This window comes from Hemicordylus capensis, chromosome 1, assembly GCF_027244095.1.
Source record: "Hemicordylus capensis ecotype Gifberg chromosome 1, rHemCap1.1.pri, whole genome shotgun sequence".
In the NCBI taxonomy this organism is placed as follows: Eukaryota; Metazoa; Chordata; class Lepidosauria; order Squamata; family Cordylidae; genus Hemicordylus; species Hemicordylus capensis.
Genome location: NC_069657.1, coordinates 300221748 through 300240397, shown reverse-complemented (window position 1 = coordinate 300240397; position 18650 = coordinate 300221748). Strand labels below are relative to the sequence as shown.

The 18650-nt window shown below is 42.2% G+C and overlaps 1 protein-coding gene across 1 annotated transcript in view; it reads left to right on the top strand.

The window, feature by feature from the left end:
• The window catches only part of LOC128337917 (protein eyes shut homolog), a 264499-nt gene that overhangs the window by 79928 nt on the left and 165921 nt on the right, over nt 1-18650 (top strand). The window contains exon 2 of the mRNA XM_053279638.1: nt 15195-15308. Within this exon, the coding sequence (XP_053135613.1) occupies nt 15195-15308 (114 nt within the window). The remainder of the gene's footprint in view (nt 1-15194; nt 15309-18650) is intronic.

Genomic DNA, 18650 nt, shown 5'->3' with positions numbered 1-18650 from the left:
CATTGTGTCATCTGAATTCTGCTGCTGCTATAACCTGGGTTTTGTGTCCAAGCTCCTTCTGCAACCATGGAGAGGTCGGCTCAGAGCAGCCCAGAAATACTTCATTCTAGGGCAGCTGTATTTCTTCTGGCTGCATCTCAGAGCTGATGCTCCGCCCTCTGCCATCTCCTGCCGCTGCTTGCCAACAAGGGTGCCACATCCCAAGATTTCATGCATTTAAAGGGACAGAACCACATTGGAGAAAGCCCGCTCTGCCCTGCATGTTTTGTACTTCATGTGTTCCTCAGCAAAAAAAGAAAAAGAGAGAAAAGAACATGAGGACAAAATGGAGACAACAGGTGAGGTCCACAACAATTCATCACAGCAGTGCTTTGTGCAAAAACACATTAAGCCCTAGTAACACAAATAATTGAATGCATTTCTGACCACACACATCTCAGTCACCCTCAGTTCCCCCACCCTTGCATCAGAAGAATGAGGGTGTCTGCGCAGCTTTATTTTCACACAGGAGGTTTCCGTCCACACCTATGCCCTACCTGCATTCCATACCACTTGTTTTACACACTGCAGGACATTTGGGATCTAGAGAATTCACCAATGTGCCAATGTGCCAGTCCACCAAAGTGTTGATGTGTTATCAAACCATAGTCCAAGGATGTGTCAGTGCACCCTTGCATTATGAAGGAGGGCAGGATGCCTCCTTGTCTTAAGGAGGCTATTATTAGACCACTCTTGAAAAAAGCTACACTGGATCCCTCAGAGTTAGCTAATTACAGATCTGTTTCTAGTCTTCCTTGGCTAGACAAAGAGGTTGAGCAGGTGGTGGTCTCTCAGCTCCAGGCAGTTTTGGATGATGCAGATTATTTAGACTCATTTCAAACTGGCTTTCATGTGGGCTATGGGGTAGAGACTGCCTTGGTTGGCCTGATGGATGATCTCCAACTGGCTATCGACAGAGGGAGTGTGACTCTGCTGGTCCTTTTGGATCTCACTGTGGCTTTCATTACCATCAACCATGGTATCCTTCTGGACCACCTGGGGGAGGTGGGATTGAGTGGCGTTGTCTTACAGTGGTTCCGCTCCTACCTCTCTGGCAGATGCCAGATGGTGTCTTTTGGAGACTGTTGTTCTGCTAAGCAAGAACTGAAGTGTGGAGTCCCACAAGGCTCCATACTGTCTCCAGTGCTATCTATCTATCTATCTATCTATCTATTTATTTATTTATTTATTTATTTATTTCATTTATAAACCTCTGGGTGGTATACAATAACTTTTAAAAAGACATAAAACCCACAATTAAAACAATGCTAAAACAATATAAAAACAATTCAAAAATGCTTAAAACAATTTAAAACCAATTAAAATACTTTTAAAAACAACAACACTTTATAAGCCTTGGAAGGCCAGGCCAAATAAATAGGTTTTTAGGGCTCTCTTAAAGGCCAACAGTGAGCCTAAACTGCGGATATCTGCCAGGAGTGCATCCCATAGACCAGGAGCAGCTGCAGAAAAGGCCCGGTTCCGAGTCTCCACCAGACGTACTGGTGGCAACTGGAGATGGACCTCTCCAGATGACCTCAACAAGTGATGGGGATCATACTGAAGAAGGCGCTCTCTAAGATCTCTCTAACATCTACATGAAACCACTGGGGGAAATAATCAGGAGGTTTGGTGCTGGGTGTTATCAATATGCTGATTATTATTATTTATCTAATTTGTACACTGCCTCAAACCTTTGTCTCTGGGTGGTTAACAATAGGATAAAAAAAGTTAAAAACATATACAAAAAAATTAAAACAATTTAACAATGTAAAAATAAACCAGAGATTAAAACCTAAAAAAAAAATAGGAAGCTGAGAAAGCTTGGGCAAAAAGATGGGTTTTCAGGTGTTTTTTGAAAATTGCCAGAGATGGGGGGGATTGTATCTCAGCAGGGAGCGCAACCCATAATCCCGGGGCAGTGACCGAGAAGGCCCGTCTCTGTGTAGCCACCAAACGAGCTGGCGGTAACTGGAGACGGACCTCCTCAGATGACCTCAATGGGCACCGGGGCTTGTAGTGAAAAAGATGCTCTCTTAGATACCCAGGGCCTAAGCCATTTAGGGCTTTATAAGCCCTATTGGCAGCCAGTGTAGCTCCATCAGTAAAGGAGTAACATGGTCTTTCTGAGATGACCCCGAGACCAACCTGGCTGTCACATTCTTAACCAACTGAAGTTTCCAGACTACGTACAAAGGCAGCCCCATGTAGAGTGCATTACAGAAGTCATTTCTGGAGGTTACCAGCAGATGTACCACTATTTTGTAGGGTTGTGCGTTTTGTTTTGTTTTCTGTTTTGTTTTTGGCCCGAATCCGAAACACCCCCATTTTGTTCTTCGTTTGAAATCAATCCGAAACACCCTAATTTTGTTCTTTGTTCAAAATTGCAAAATCCAAATCCGAAACATTTTGGATTTTGAAAAAACAGCCCTGGGGCAAAACTAGTGAGTGGGGTGGCAGTGCCCAATGGGTGGAAGCTACCACCCAAATTTCAGAGGAATTGGGCCAAGGGATTATTTTTGATGAATTTTTGAGGTTTAAGATTTTTCCCATAGGGAATAATGGAGGTTTCAGCAAAAGCATAGCTTCACATTGTGGGAGGAAGGGGTGGCCCATTGCAGAGTAGGCTGGGAAGTAGTGCCCAGTGGGGGCAAGGAAGCTGCCATAATTATTTCAAAGGAATTGGGTAGCGGGCTGATTTTTAAAGATTTAATGGAGTTTATGCATCTTTAAAGTTCTTCCCCATAGGGAATTTATGGAGGTTTCAGCAGCCTCATAACTGCACTTGAGGGGCACGAGGGTGGCCCAGAACATATGGTGGTGTAAAGCACATAGGGTGCCAACTACCCTCATGAGTTGCTAACCCATGGGGTACTTGGTTCTGTTGTTTCTGAGATGTTTTGAGTGCAGATTTTCTGGCAGCATATGAGAGTGGATTCATGGTTTGTCATTGAAAATCTCATATGCTATCAGAGAATCTACACTCAGAACACCTCAGAGACAACAGAACCTAGCACCCCATGAGTTAGGAACCCATGGGGGTGGTTGGCACCTTATGTGCACTACACCACCACTTGCTTCTGGCCACCCCAGTGCCCCCCCAGGTGGAGTTATGGGTCTGCTGAAACGTCCATTATTCCCTGGGGGGGCCCTTAAAGACACATTAACTTCAACAATTCCTAAGAAATCAGCCCTTTGCCCTATTCCTTTGGAATCTGCAGGCCAATCTGCAAGCTGGAAGGGCCAGAAATTCAAACAGATGTCAAAACTCAAAATGGAGACTGAAGGAGAAAGACTTTTCGTGATTGCAAAATGGAGTTCTAAAACAGCCGAAACAACAAAATGTTTTGTATCCGAAACAGGTACGTTTTGTTTTGGCTACAAAATTTTCTCTTTTGAGCATTGGGTGTTTTGTTTTGGCTACAAAACAGCTGAAGTGGCCTGTTTGGGGCACAAAATGTTTTGTATCCAAAACGAAATGCACACCCCTACTATTTTGTACCCATGCCAACCTCATCAGGAAATGGCATATCTTCCCTAAATGCTTTTCCATGCCAACCTCATCAGGAAATGGCATATCTTCCCTAAATGCTTACCTGGATGCAGTAATGGACTGGATGAGGGATAACAAACTGAAGCTGAATCCAAATAAGACAGAGATACTGACTGTGCGGGGCCAGAACCCAGGAGATAGTTTAGATCTGCCTGTTCTAGATGGGGCTACACTCCCCCTGAGAGATCAGGTACATAGCTTGGGAGTGCTCCTGGACCCTAATCTCTTCCTGGTTTCTCAGGTGGAGGTGGTGACCAGGAGCACTTTCTATCAGCTTCAGTTGATACATCAGCTACATCCATTTCTAGAGGTGAATGACCTTAAAACAGTGGTACATATGCTGGAAATCTCCAGGCTTGACTATTGTAATGCACTCTGTGTGGGGCTGCCTTTGTACATAGTCCAGAAACTACAATTGGTACAGAATGCAGCAGCCAGATTGGTCTCTTCCTGGGACAATACGAAGGGACCATATAACACCGGTTTTGAAAGAACTGCACTGGCTGCCAATATGTTTCTGGGTGAAATACAAAGTGCTGGTTATTACCTACAAAGCCCTTAATGGCTTGGGTCCAGGCTACTTGAGAGAGCACCTCTTTTGTCATAATCCCTGCTGCCTGTTATGATCTTCTGGAGAGGTCCGGTTAGGGTTGCCACTGGCTTAGTTGGTGGTGACCCAGGACCGGGCTTTTTCTGTGGCTGCCCCAGGGCTTTGGAATAAGCTTTCTGATGAAATAAGAGCATCTCCTTCTCTGTTTGTTTTCAGGAAGAACCTCAAGACCCTCCTGTTCTCTCAGGCTTTTGATTAGAATTAATTTTGATAATTTAAAAAAAAAAAACTTGTTTTAATAATTTTATTCTATTGTTTTTATTGTCATGTATTTGAATTTGTGACATTTAAATATTTTAAATGTTGTACACCGCTTAGAGATATACATATCAGGCAGTATAAAAATATGATAGATAGATAAATCAATACAGAAATTAATAAATAAATTAAATAATCAAAACAAGGGAGGGCTCTGCCAGTGGATGTGTGAGGAGAAACAAGCAATCGGAATAGGGATGTCTTTTGTAGGTTTTCTTGAAATGGGTTCCAAACATTACAATGAATGTAGGGCCTTGTAAGCAAAGACAAATCCTTGTAACCTACCCACAAAGCAAGTCTACCTGGCAAGGGAGAGTTGAGAAGGGAAGAGGGGGAAAGGGGGCACGAATTTTGATTTATAAGCATCAGCTGTCAAACAACCATTGTTTTCCTTCCCTGGCCTTTTGGCCATCAAGTCTTTTCTTAATGCATCAAAGTAGGGATTTTAGAGGGTAAGGGGAGAGGGGTGGTGTCACAACCAGGTTATGTCCGCTTGGTTGATTTTAAGAACCGTATTTTGGGAGACTGGGGGGGGGGCTTGGAGGAGCCCCCGTTACCTCCGAGGTCTCCACCACCTCTCCTGCAACCACCGCAAAATGGTATGGTGCACCCTTCCTCTTGGCCCCCCTCACAGTCTTTAGGATAGGGATTAGGGAATCCTCGCTGGATTCCCCTTTGCAAGTATCCGCGAACTGATTCTTAGAACTGGGGCTGGTCCAGTTCAAATTCACACCGCCCAGAGATCCCCCTTCTCTTTAAGTTCCAGATCGCCCACGAGCCCAGTGGTTCTCACAATTGCTTGAAATCGAGCGAAGGGAGCCCTGCCCGGTTTTGAGTAATCGTGTGAATAGCTTCAGTGAAAGTTAATGACATGGCATGCACGTTGCTATCCATGTGCACACTGAGAAACTAATATTCCCTAGGACATTCCCATTCTTTTGCTTGTTTTGCACTTGTGCTTGTTTTGCACATGTTTTGCACTTGTGGTGGGGACAGAGAGAGGTGAGAGACCTTAGGATAGGGCCAAAAGCCCACCCTCTGTAGCATGCTCTTCCTCAATGGATACTTTACTACTGCCAAAACATGGTGTGACAATTAGCGGGAAAGAAGGAACAAAGCCTGTTAATTACAAAAGGTACAATGCAGTTTAAGTTAAACACTTTGAAGACCAATTGATTTTCATTGGAGAAGATTTAAGCACTCTTCCACTGAAATCAATGAGACATAAATGTACTTAAATTTGGTTGTTTCATGCCCAGTATTCCCTTTGGCCAGAAATGTCACTGACCAATTCAAAACACTTTGGAAATAACACTCTGAATGATTACACGGTAATATTAACTTCTGCAGTGTTTTTTCCAGTGAGACTAATGTTTATTTTCCAACACTGAAACTACCTGAATGTGTGCTAACATCATGCAATAAAATACTGGTCTCTTTCAAATGTGTATATAACTCAAACCATTGAACTTAACACAAATAGCACACAGTTCAATTAAACATTTAATTTTTCAAAGAGTAATTTTCCTAAACTAATTGATTGATGACAAATGCATTCTTCTCTTTATGCAAGCAATCCTATTAAGGCAGCAATCATTTCAAAGTATAGTTTAATGCGTATTACAAATATTTTCTCTTATCTTTGTATTTCCGTAATTGGTTGAGTGGAGGTCTGGAAACAATGTATGCATATTTAAACACTATTAACTGTGTGAACAGTTTTCAGATATCTGTATTTATAGTTTAATACTCCAATCGGTTTTGTGGCTGCATCCTTGCAACAATAAAAGCAGAGCATTAATGTTTTAACACATTAAAGCAGAAGGATGCTGTGTTTATTTAAATAAATAAAATTAGTCTGCCTTGGTTTTTCTGACTTCATTTAAGATGAAAGCATGAGAGATCCCTGCCTTGCTTTGCTTCTAACGTATGCTTTCCCACTACATTTAAACCACGATTTGATTTTAGAGCAAGAGGTGTGATTTGGTGGCATGCAAATCAACCATGGATAAACACAATCAAGGAACATAGTATTATACAGACAGGGAATTATCTACTTTCAGAGAAGCAAATTAGGATAAATACAAATTACTTTGCATTTAAATTGTTTTTTGTCTAAAGGGCAAATTCTGTTAAATGTTTGGAAGAAAAAGAGATATTCAAACTATAATATATCTTCTTAGATTTTAAGGAGTGAAGAAAGCTTTGTGTGTCAAATTCTGCCATTAGCAGCACCACCAATACCCAGCAATGCAATGATTTCCAGTGTGATATCTGGGTGGAGCAGCATTTTCACCTATCTCCCCTTCCCTGGAAGTGCCCTGTGCTGTATGAAAATATGTCCCTGGGCTATACAGCCCTCAGGAATATGGCACAGAGCACTTCCAGGGAAGGGGAGGTCAGTGAAAATTTTCCCCTCCCCTGTGTTAGCATTGTACCCTGTGCTATTGCTGTAGCTGTGTTAGTAGAAGCCTTGTGCTGTGTGCATGGCTCTCACCTAACCCACATGCAGTTTAAGTTAGGATGTCAGCCTATATCAATAACTGAAATACAAGTAACTCCACTCTTGCCAATGTAGCTTAGTTAATATATACCACATTTGCAAAACCTGTGAGCCACCACCAAGCCAAATGCAGCCCATAATATTTTTGTCTCCCAGATGCTTGATAATATTTGTTTAGGTAGCCCCAGATAGAAGCAAAAAGAGGAGGTCATTCCTGCTAACTTGGCAAAGAGGCACCTTTTAACATGGTGATTCTCTCTTATTTGGCAGGGGAGAGTAACTGGCCCTCTCCACCCCCAGCACAGTACCTCCAGTGACTGTTGCTGGTGTCTGTCTTATGTTGCCTTTTAGATTGTGAGCCCTTTGGGGACAGGGAGCTGTCTTGTTTATTTATTATTTCTCTGCGTAAACTGCCCTGAGCCATTTTTGGAAGGGCGGTATAGAAATTGAATGAATGAATGAGGTTTATCAAGACTTTCTTGATTCCATATATGGGTGATGCAGGTGCATAGGGAGCCTGCCGGCAGCCGTGGGTAAAGGTCTCTCTGGCGGCTTCCTTCTTCATTGATTACTGCATGTGCATTGGTGTGCATGCCCAAGCCATGCTCCCTGCATCTATGTCGGATGCAGGGGGCATGATCAGTGCCTGGATGGGGCTATTCAGCCCTGATGCAAAGTCCCCTCTTCACTCAGTGGTTCATTGAATTGCTGACTGAGAGCTCCTCTCTCCGTCTTGTGATTCAGTGAACCAGGGACTGACCACACACCCTGCACCTCACATGATGCAGGGGGAGTGGCCACTAAGGAATCCTTTCCAGCCATTGAAATGCTAGCTGGCTCAGTACCCCACCCCCTGCCTCTCTAAGAAAGTCCTGCAGGAGGTTCAGGAGCAGGTGTGTGCTCTGGGGGTGTGGGTCTCAAACCCTGGAGGCTAAGTGATACCCCCCCCCCATTTTCCCGATGTCCCTAGGATGATGGTTTGCATTTGGGTTCTTGGGTCAGTAGTGCAGGCCTAATATATATCAAGGGCAGTGTTCCATATAAGCTGAATGCCTCTGGGTTTTTATACAGCTGCATCACGTGCCACATGCTTAATTATATAGGCACTATAGAACCTATGTAGTTAAGGTGAGGTTTGAGAACTGAATTCCACCATAGTAAGCCAGCATTCATCAAATGCAAGCTGTTTATCCAATCTGATTGAAATTTGACATGAGGCAACTAGGTGACAACCACCACCAATTTCCCCAGGATTCATATTGATCTGTTGATAAATTATCCAGATCTGGCAGTTTGAAAACTGATTCCTGATTCCACTTGGCCTCAGGTAAGAGTAATATACATTTTATTCTGTTGTTGTTGTTTTCAAGATACATTCAGTATTTCTCGAGATACTGGTCTTTGAAGTATAGGGTAGTCGGCCAGAAGTACAGATAATAGATTCTGACAAGTCAGGGATCTGAGGGAAGAGATGTAAGGGGGGAAGTACCAGCAACTGTTTGAGAAAAAGACTATTGTTTCTTAAAATGGTTGCCTACAAGGTTAATGTCTCCTGTGCATTACATTGTGCATTTTTCAGTCATTTCAGGGGCAAAATTTGAGGGTGGAGTTAGCCAATCCCTCTTAGAAGACCTGCAGGAGTATGTGTCTTCCTCCTCAACCTTTTAGGATTTCCCCAAAGCAACAGAAAACAGCACTCATTTAAAGTAACGAAGCCCTTTGGCTCAATTATTGAGAAATATTTCAATCACTTTGGTGCAAAATCTGATGGTGGGTTGATTAGCCTATTCCCCATGGAGGACCCACAGGGAATTTCTTCTTTTTTCCAACTTGGACTTTGTCCCAAAGTGACTGAAAATGGCACCGATATAATTAAGCCCCTTACCTCCATTCATAGGCGGAACTGCAGGGGGCAGGCAGGGCACGTGCCCTAGGCACCACTGAGGTGGGGGTGCCACTCCAGTTCCTGCCACCCTCACCCCATTGCCCACCTGCCCAGCCCCAGGGCCCCTCAGCCACTTGCCTCCAACTCCGGCTGATCGGCGAGGCCTAGGATCGGCAAGGCTTGCAAACTGCAGAGCTCTTCTCTCCCCACCTCTCAGCTGATCCACCGATGGGTCGGGCTTCCATAGAGGCCTCCGAGTAGGCCTCCCTGAAGCTGTACTCGGCAGGCCAAGCAAGCCAGGAAGGAGGAAACAGGCAGAATTCTCTGCAGTAGCAGCAGACCCTCTGCCCAGACCATCCAGCACAGCTTTTGCCAGGTAGGCTGTGAATTCCTTTTTGTGGTCCCCCCACCCCTATAGGAATCTGCTTGCCATAGGGCTTTGATATGGGGGGTGGGGTGAGACTGAGAAGTCTCTGAATATTTAATTTAAAACAGACTGAAAATGTGCTGGCTTTAAAAACAAAAACTATCTAAAAAGGCCTATAAGTGGCTTGTTTCAGGGCAGAAAATTACAAAAACTTCTGGAACAAGTATATTTTATTTATTTTCATTCATTCATTCATAAATGCACTTATGTTCAAGTTGTTTTGCAACCCAGAAGGTCTGAGTGAGAACTGTGAAGCATATGTTGTGCTTTTATTTTATTTTATTTTATTTTTCTTGTGTGTGAACTGCTCCCCAATACCTTGCAGGGACTTCAGGGTAAATCTGGCCAACATGTGAATGCAGCACCTCCATTCCAGAGGAGATGTGTGTTAAAGGGCTTTAAAAGCCTCGTGTGAAAAACCTCCTGGAATCAAACTTTACTGAATTTGTTCAGAATTCTGAGAAAACAAACATAGGCTCACCCTGCATGGTTGAAAGTCTCCTTTGCTAATCTGCAGCGAGGGGGCCATTTTAATAATTAGCATTGCTAGTGTGTTCTAGGCATTACAAGTAGCACAAATATATAGTACTCAATGTATATCACTATATACTGTGAAGTGTGCATATGTGTATTCAGTGAAATGTATTTCCAGGCAGCAAACTTATTTTGAAATATCAGACTTAAATCCTTGGGGGCCTGGGGTGTGTGGAGGCCCTGGACTTTGAGGGGCTGGGGGCCCATTTTAAAATCTCATCTTGGCCCAACTTTGTTATGCCCCTGGCGGTCACTACACATGGGTTTCTGCACAACACCTGCACAGAAGAAACTTCCATGTAGAAAATGTGTCTCTTGTAAATTGACCCTGAATTTTCCATCCATGTCTGGGATATCTGAGAGTTAGTCTCAATAATAAAAGAACAGCATGCTGCTTGTGACAGGAAGGGGCAAATTACAATGATTTCTAAGTCTGGCAGGGGCTGGTTTTGTCCCTGGCAGAACTTGGCTGTCTGCTCCTGTTGCAAATTCCTCTGTCTAGTGTGGCAAATGTATGCTCCTCCATCTTGGTGTCAAAGTAAGCACTAGTGTGGTGAATGCACATATACCCCATCATGAGCCAACAGTCATCATAAGACAAAGGCTGGCAGGAATCATTCACTGGTTTATAGACACACACACACACACACACACACACCACCACCACCACCACCACCACCACCTTCTTCTTCCCCTATTTTGCTAGTGGCTATTTGGGCAGGTGATCCTCTAGGACAAAGTCATGTTTTTTAAAGAATGAGATGAGGCAGAGAAAATGACACTTGGAATCCTCGCATAACTCCTGACTGTTGTTCTAAGTCTTTTACAGAGATGGCTCATGTTTTCAGGTTTTGATCAACAACCATGTCTAGATGGTACAGTGTTCCTTTTAACAGGGATTTCCAGATATTGTTGACTACAAGTCCCATCATTCCTGTTTGGACAGGGGCGCAATTTCAGTGCTTTCCCTAGGCGCTATTTTCCCTAGTTACGCCTCTGCCTCCATTACATTGACTGGGTCCTTTTTCAATTACTTTGATAGTGGAGCATTAGTTATTCTCTCATGGAGGACCTGCAGTGGGATCCTTGCCCCTGAACTTACTGGATATGGCTCTGATTTAATGTATCATGGCCTTTGGGATCCATTTTGTTTAAGTGTGGCCTTTTTCAGTAGCATTTTCTCTGTTAGTGCTGGTAGAGTGCTCTTTTCATTCCTAACCACATAGACCTTGTGTCATTTTTTACTTTTAATTTATCCTGAGCACCCATGTACAAAATTATAGCAGAGTGGAGTACAATTTTGTTTTAACACATTCCCCATCGTACATGCCCATAATCTGCTATTGGTAGTTATAATGGATGACATCCAGAGGAACAGTGCAAAAACACACTGGGAGCTGTTTCTGCTCAACCAGAGGCTTCCCCACTGCCACTGTTTGTGTGGGAGAGTGCAACAATTTGGGGCAAGCTTCCCTGCCTTCAAAAGTGTCCCATTCCTTCCAAACCCAAGCCCCTGAGAGATACATGATCCTCAGGGACATAGTTTAGGAAGGCACAGAGCACTTCCGAAGTCAGGAAAGGTCTCCCAAACCACCACCACCACCACTACTTTTGCATGCAAGCACGGTTGCAGAGGGGAAGTTTGGCCAGTAGCTGTTGGCATTCCATACATTTCTCTAAAGGATCGTTTCATTTTCTATTGGATTAGTGGAATTGCCCCACTTTAATCAATCAGATCGGATGTGCCCATGTGGTTCGGGAGAGATGGAACGTACGGCCCATGTTATTTTACACTGCCAGTTTTATAATGATGCTAGATTTGAGCTTATTTGTCCTGAACTTGCCTTATACCCAGATATGGATGATAATGTATGTTTATCTTTTAGCTGAACAGAACATAGGCAGATTGTGGAAGGTTGCCACATTTTGTTACATTGTGGGTAGGATACATTTGGAAGTTATGAATGCTCCTTAGTTGGATACTTTACCATTGTTAATTATAATCTTATTCCTTTATTTTATTTATATTTGTTATATTGACGTTGTTATTTGTATTCTTTATGTTCTCTTTTCTGGTCAATGACTGTAATAAAATTGAACTGAACTGAACTCTTTTAGAGCAGAAGATAATGACTGCCTTTCCTAGAAGAAAGGAAAAGTGAAAGTCACTAGCTTTTTTTTTGCAAAGCGTTGTTCTTATGGGGTGACAAACAACTGTCTTTCTCTTTCTCTGGTCTGTTGCTGAGAGTTACATTTGGGGCTGGGCTAGATTAACACTTGCACAAAGAATCCTGTGGTCTAGGCACGTTTTTGACATAGTACATTGATCTGAGAATGCTTCTGTGTGAAGAAAGTGCCTATGACACTCCCTTAGCATTTCCTATGGCTGTTTCTTTATTACATGGTAAGGCTTTAGTGTTCTCACCCCAAAATTTAGGGTAATATGATCTTATGCATGTTAACTCAGCAGTAAATTCTCTCTCTCTCTCTCATTCAAATAGATATAGATATAGATATAGATATAGATATAGATATAGATATAGATATAGATATAGATATAGATATAGATATGAATATGAATGAGAGGGGGGAGGGATGTATAGGAAGAAGAGATAACTATATATGGTTATCTAAATAATTAGCCTTGGGATAACTTTATGAAAGGCAGTAGATAAATCTAAATCTATATATATGAAGGATTTAGCCTGTCTTAGCATAGAGAGTTAGTGGACTGTGAAGCATATTGTATGGCAGATTTCAATGATGGAATGGATAAGGAAAGGGTGCTTGCCTCTGGGAGATGGCACTCTTTTTACATGTGATTGCAATGCGTAGAGCAAGGGTTCCCAACCTGTGGTTCTGCAGATTCTGCTGAACTACATCTCCCATCATTGGGTTGATGGGAATTTTAGTTCAGCAATATCTGGAGGACCACAAGTTGGGAACCCCTGATGTTGAGGAATGTAGGGATTTTGCCACGAGATTAGAAATCCTGACTGCACAGTCAGCATTGTTGACATGGAGCTCTATTACGAACAGCAAATGAACATGGGGAAGTTGGGAACAAGAACACTGTATGCTATCTCTCCAGCCCCTCCACAGTCCAAAGAATGTCTGAAAAGGGTGTGTGTGCCTGCATCAGTACAGAGAATGCAGTTTGCATTGACCATTCCACACACACACAAAAATTTCTTTTTAACCACACATACATAAAATGGAGATAATGTGAAGTTGGTAATGTTGGTGAAGCACCGAAATTTAGGTCTTTGCAAAATGCCGGCATGTGAATCATTCTCATTCATTTGGTTGGAAAACTGCTTTAGATCTCTTCCCAATTAAAATTTTGCTATATTAAAGTGGGATTGATATTTAAATCTCATGTGGTTGCCTCTCTTTAATTTGAACAGTGTAATGAGGATTATATAATAGGCTGGTGAAATAATTGTGTGCTCATGAAAATATTAATAATCGCCTATCTTTGAGAAACAAGATACACTACAATTTTTTTCTCTCCCCACCTCTAAGAATGAAACTTGGTAAAGTGACTAAATACACACACACACACACACACACACACACACACACACACACACACCCCACATATACAGACATACGCATACATATCTCATCCCATACCCCACAAACCAGAAGGACAGGAAGCTCTAGCTGCCTAACAAAATAATCTTTTGAGCGTTTATCAGCCATGCCACTCAGATGGGATTTATCTAGATAGCTGCTCAATCAGATACTCAAAAGTGGTTGTGCAATGCAATCAGACATAGATAAGAAAACCTTAATATGATAATTCTGCTGCTAGGAAAACCTGTGAGAGTTGTCCATGATCTCATTCTCATTCTAAGTTTGAGAAGAAACTGGTCTCTGGATTTTACATTGTATCTGCAGTATCAGCAAGATGTTTCAGATGAATTTCTAGGGCTAAACTGTAGCACTTGACTTAAAATATGCATAGGATAAAGTAACTGAGAAGATTGGGATTCTAAATTGCCTATTTGTGACAATTCCTGTAAAAGACAAATAGGAAGTAGGTCTATTAATTTGTTAGTATGTTCTTCAAGGAAATACATAATAGAAGCACGTTCACATTAACATGCGGGTAACTGAATCTCTCCTAATTCTTGTCTTTGCATTTAAGCAAAATAATTTGCTTTGAATTAGTGATTCCTGTGATAATTGGAAGCAGTCAGGACAATTTTCAGGAAACATGTAGACTCTTCCAAAATTCTATGAACCAGGAAGCAACTGCGTGGATGTGCTAGCAGGTGGGCACTGACATTACAGTGATGGAGGGCATGGGAGAGCAGATTGGGCATCAGCCATGCAAAGGGTGCTAGAAGGCAAAGTCCTTATTGTGTCTTAATTAATTTCTGGTGTTTCCTGGAAGATCTGCTGTTCTGATTTTCAAAATAATATTGAACAATGGTACAACACTGAAGTCTGGGAGGCACTGAAAGTGTAAATCCAGATATATGTTGGGAATGTGTATGAAGGATGGTTATGAAACTAAGGCCCTGTTGGGAAGGAAGTTCCTTGAAACCAATTGAACTGAATAAATATGTTTGGGGTATGGCCACTCTTAACTTGCTTTTCATCTGGAAGCCAGTCTATTCCTCATTAAAATTTATGTCCAAAGTTTATGATGTGCCAAAATATGTTCCCTCAACTCTCAAGCTAACCCAGTGGGCCACAAGTGGGCCAGTGTGTGCCACCACCCTAAGGGAAGCCCTGTGCAGCTTTGATGCGCTCCGCCTCTCAATGCTTGTATGTGGCATCATCCCAAGAGAAATAGTAAGGACACACTGGGATTTTATGATGCAACCTATGTTATAGTTGGCAATTGTGACAGAACTGCATAAGCATCACCATTACTTACTTTTTCTCTTGGGAAAGCAAAATCCTAACCCCGAGTCTTGACTAACTGGGCAAAGGGGAGGTTGAGACATGGGGAGAAAATATTAACTGCTTTCTTCCAAAGTTGCAGGGTGTAATCTTTTTGAGTGTAAGATAGAACTGAGCCTCCAAGTAATCCAGAAAAAGGGAAAGATGCCTATGGTTCAAAAGTCTGGGGAAAAACCAAGCTAACTCTTATAAGCTTCTTGCAAGGCATGTGCCATCAATGGCTTCATACAACATAGGCTCATATTTTCAAATAAGGTGTTTAACCCTGTTTATGTATCTCTTTTTTCTCTGTAGCAAAATTTAGTTGTTAGCATTACACAATGTTCTTCCCTATCTGCCAATGGGTGCGGGTGGGTTGGAGGGGGCGGAAGCATGATTCACACCAGGAATAATAATTTAAAAGAAAGAAGAGTGGGGATGATATATTTTTTTTAAATGCAGTGTTATTTACTCCTTGTTTATTTGCAGGTTTTTCAGGACAGTTCTGCGAAAGAGAAGTCAATGCCTGTGACTCAGGGCCTTGCTTGAATGGTGCCGTCTGTGTGGATGATGTCAATGGATATGATTGTTTCTGCCCTGAAGGTAAGTTGTTTGACACAGTGTATTTTTATTATAAGTGACAATTTGCCAAGATTGCCTGGAGATCGTAAGATTGTCTTCTTGACGATCTTCAAAGTGTTCAAAACATCTTTCCTATCAAAATAACTTGTTCAGTCCTGAAATTTCATTTGCATCTGTGTCTGTCAAGGCAGCCCATTCACATGAAGGTCATAAATAGTTATATCTGTAACTGCAGATATGTCTGACACTGTACTGGTGATTCTTAACAATGTTAGAGCAACAATTGTTTTGTTTGTTTTTTAAACCAACTGAAGGTCAGTTTATATAAAAAAAACAGTATTTCCTAAAGTTTTCCCCAAATATCCTTCAGCTTAAACTTCTGGGTAAAATGAATATCAAGCTAACAAAGAGTTAATGAAGCTGTCTTATACAGAGTCAGAACATTGGCCCATTTAGACCAGCAGCAGCTTTCTAGGGACGGCGTCTGGGATATAAAAACATGTTCTGCTGCTGAACTACAGCACCTCAGCAACAAAGGATTAATAAGAAATAATCATTTTTCAGCACAGTACCAAAATACTGAAAAAGAAAAAGAAAAAAGTTTTCTCTCCATTTAAAAAAATCAGATTTTTTTTCTTTATTTTTCTGTTCACAGTCAAATCTGAGATACAAGCCTTAATTGATGTGTTATATTAATCAACTTTTCAGTTGATTAATTTGCAAGGTGAAGTTGCAATCAATGGAACAACTGAATTTAGGGACGTATATGTTTCATTTGGAAGAATGGATTGGTTCTGAAGCATTCCTGCGTCACCCCAGCTTCATTTTATCTACTCAGAAATGATAAGTTGATTCCCTCCTGCCCCATATCAACCACATATTGCCAATGCTTAACCATTTCGTGGTCTCGTCTCCATCTAACACAGAGCAGAATATAATCAGCCCCCTTTAGCTAGGAGCATGCCGTGGCAGATGCACAGCAGCACAACGCAGCCATTGTCTTCAATAAGAGGTCCGTGAGCACCTCCCATATCTACATCCAGCCATCCTGCAATTCCTCAAGGGCTGGCTGGGAAGAGGAAGGGAAGGAGGTTCCACTAAGTCTTATGGGGTTTTCCACTCTGACTGAGAATTGCATGCATGGATGTGGGGGGGGGGGGTGGGCGTGGGCAGAATGAACTATACCATAGACTGTAGACTTCTCTGCTCAGGGATCCTGCCCTTTCCATTGTCTAGCCATCATCGACCACGCTGATGCTGCAAGGTAAATGATAATTGGTGGCATTTTTCATAGCACTAAGTACGTGAGTTTCAAAATGAAGTAATCGTGTGTATCTGTAACCAGAATGTTCAGTGTTTGTGTAATTCTGAGAAGTACAATTCATATCATTTAAGCAGCCTACCTAATGGCACCTAGGGGAAATGGCTTGACTGCCAAGCCAGAGGTTGCTGGTTTGAATCCCCGCTGGTATATCTCCCAGACTATGGGAAACACCTATATCGGGCAGCAGCAATATAGGAAGATGCTGAAAGGCATCATCTCATACTGTGTGGGAGGAGGCAATGGTCAACCCCTCCTGTATTCTACCAAAGACAAGCACAGGGCTCTGTGGTCTCCAGGGGTCGACACCAACTTGACAGCACACTTTACCTTGCTTCACCAGAACTAAACTGCTTATCATGCATCATATCAACAGCTACTATGGGGCATAGGAATATAGGAACATAGGAAGCTGCTACATACTGAGTCAGACCATTGGTCCATCTAGCTCAGTATTGTCCATGCAGACTGGCCGAGGCTACTTCAAGGTTGCAGGCAGGAATCTTCCTCAGCCCTATCTTGGAGATGCCAGGGATGGAAATTTGAACCTTCTGGTCTTCCCAGAGTGGCTCCATCCCCTGAGGGGAATATCTTACAGTGCTCACACATCAAGTCTCCCATTCATATGCAACCAGGGCAGACCCTGCTTAGCTAAGGGGACAAGGCTTGTTTCATGCATGTTATGGCCACATTTCTGTGCTATCATAGGCAGGCATATCAACACTATGGGGTCCTGTTTATTATTATTATTATTATTATTATTATTATTATTATTACATTTATATCCCACTCTTCCTCCAAGGAGCCCAAAGCGGTATACTTCATACTTGAGTTTCTCTTTCACAACAACCCTGTGAAGTAGGTTAGGCTGAGAGAGAAGTGACTGGCCCAGAGTCACCCAGCTAGTTTCATGGCTGAATGGGGATTTGAACTAGGGTCTCCCCGGTCGTAGTCCAGCACTCTAACCACTACACAATGCTGGCTCTCTCTATCCTCTTCTCACCCTTGTTATATGTGCATAGGTACTCGGTGTACCAGACTGTCACAGGGAACAGTCCTGCATGCATCTCTCATATTCCCACCTGTGTGCATCTTTCATATTCCCATCCACCCCTGTTCTTCTACTCATTTAAGGCATTTGATGGTCATATTCCTTGAGCTAACAGAAGGAAATACAGGAGGCTTATACAGGCCTCCCATTCCCTGTCAACTCTTACACAGTGCCTACCTACACATCAAAGGGGAAGTGGAAAATACAAGGCTAGCCTATGCTCTGTAGGGATCTCTTTGTGTGAAGGTGCTATTCCCACACTGGAAAGTCATTCACAGAATGTGAAACAGTTCATTTTAAAAGGTAATGACAGCTTAATTGTGATGTTGCCATAGTTGGGGTGCCAGATACTAGTTTCACTTATCCTAATATGGAATCATAATTATTTTATTGTTTTAAAAATGTATACCCTGCCTCCCTTACAAAGTAACCCGAAGCAGCTTCCAGTACAAGCAAATGTAAAATACAAGCACATAAAAAGATAAAAATAAAATAGCACATGTTCCCAAATTTTGTCATTTGTTTAGATCTGGAACTGAAATGCAGGAATGCACCATTTGAGAAAAAGTCTAGGCAGGATAATGATCCTGTTTGCTCTGTTTTAAATACCTTCCTTCATTGAACATGGGAAAATAAATCCTGGTATTCACAGGGATAATTTTGAGGATTGGTTGTTATGTGGAAAGGAGACATGGGTCTGATTAAAGTCTGTATGTGAATGAGATCTGTTACTGTATACATTATTAATGAACTCAGGGTAATTGTAAAGTTTTATGACTTAGGGATCAGTGGAAATTGGTTCCACGGTCATTTTGAGATATTATGAGAATATGCCTTGCACCATGGGTGCTGATAGCTTAGCATTAGTCATGGTCTTCCCGCAGCCATGGCCTGTGACAGCAGTTAATGATAGTCATTTTGTAGCGTGACCATGCATTAGAATAGATTTACAAGAGCATAAAATGTCAGATACCAAAGTGGAGAGTTCTTT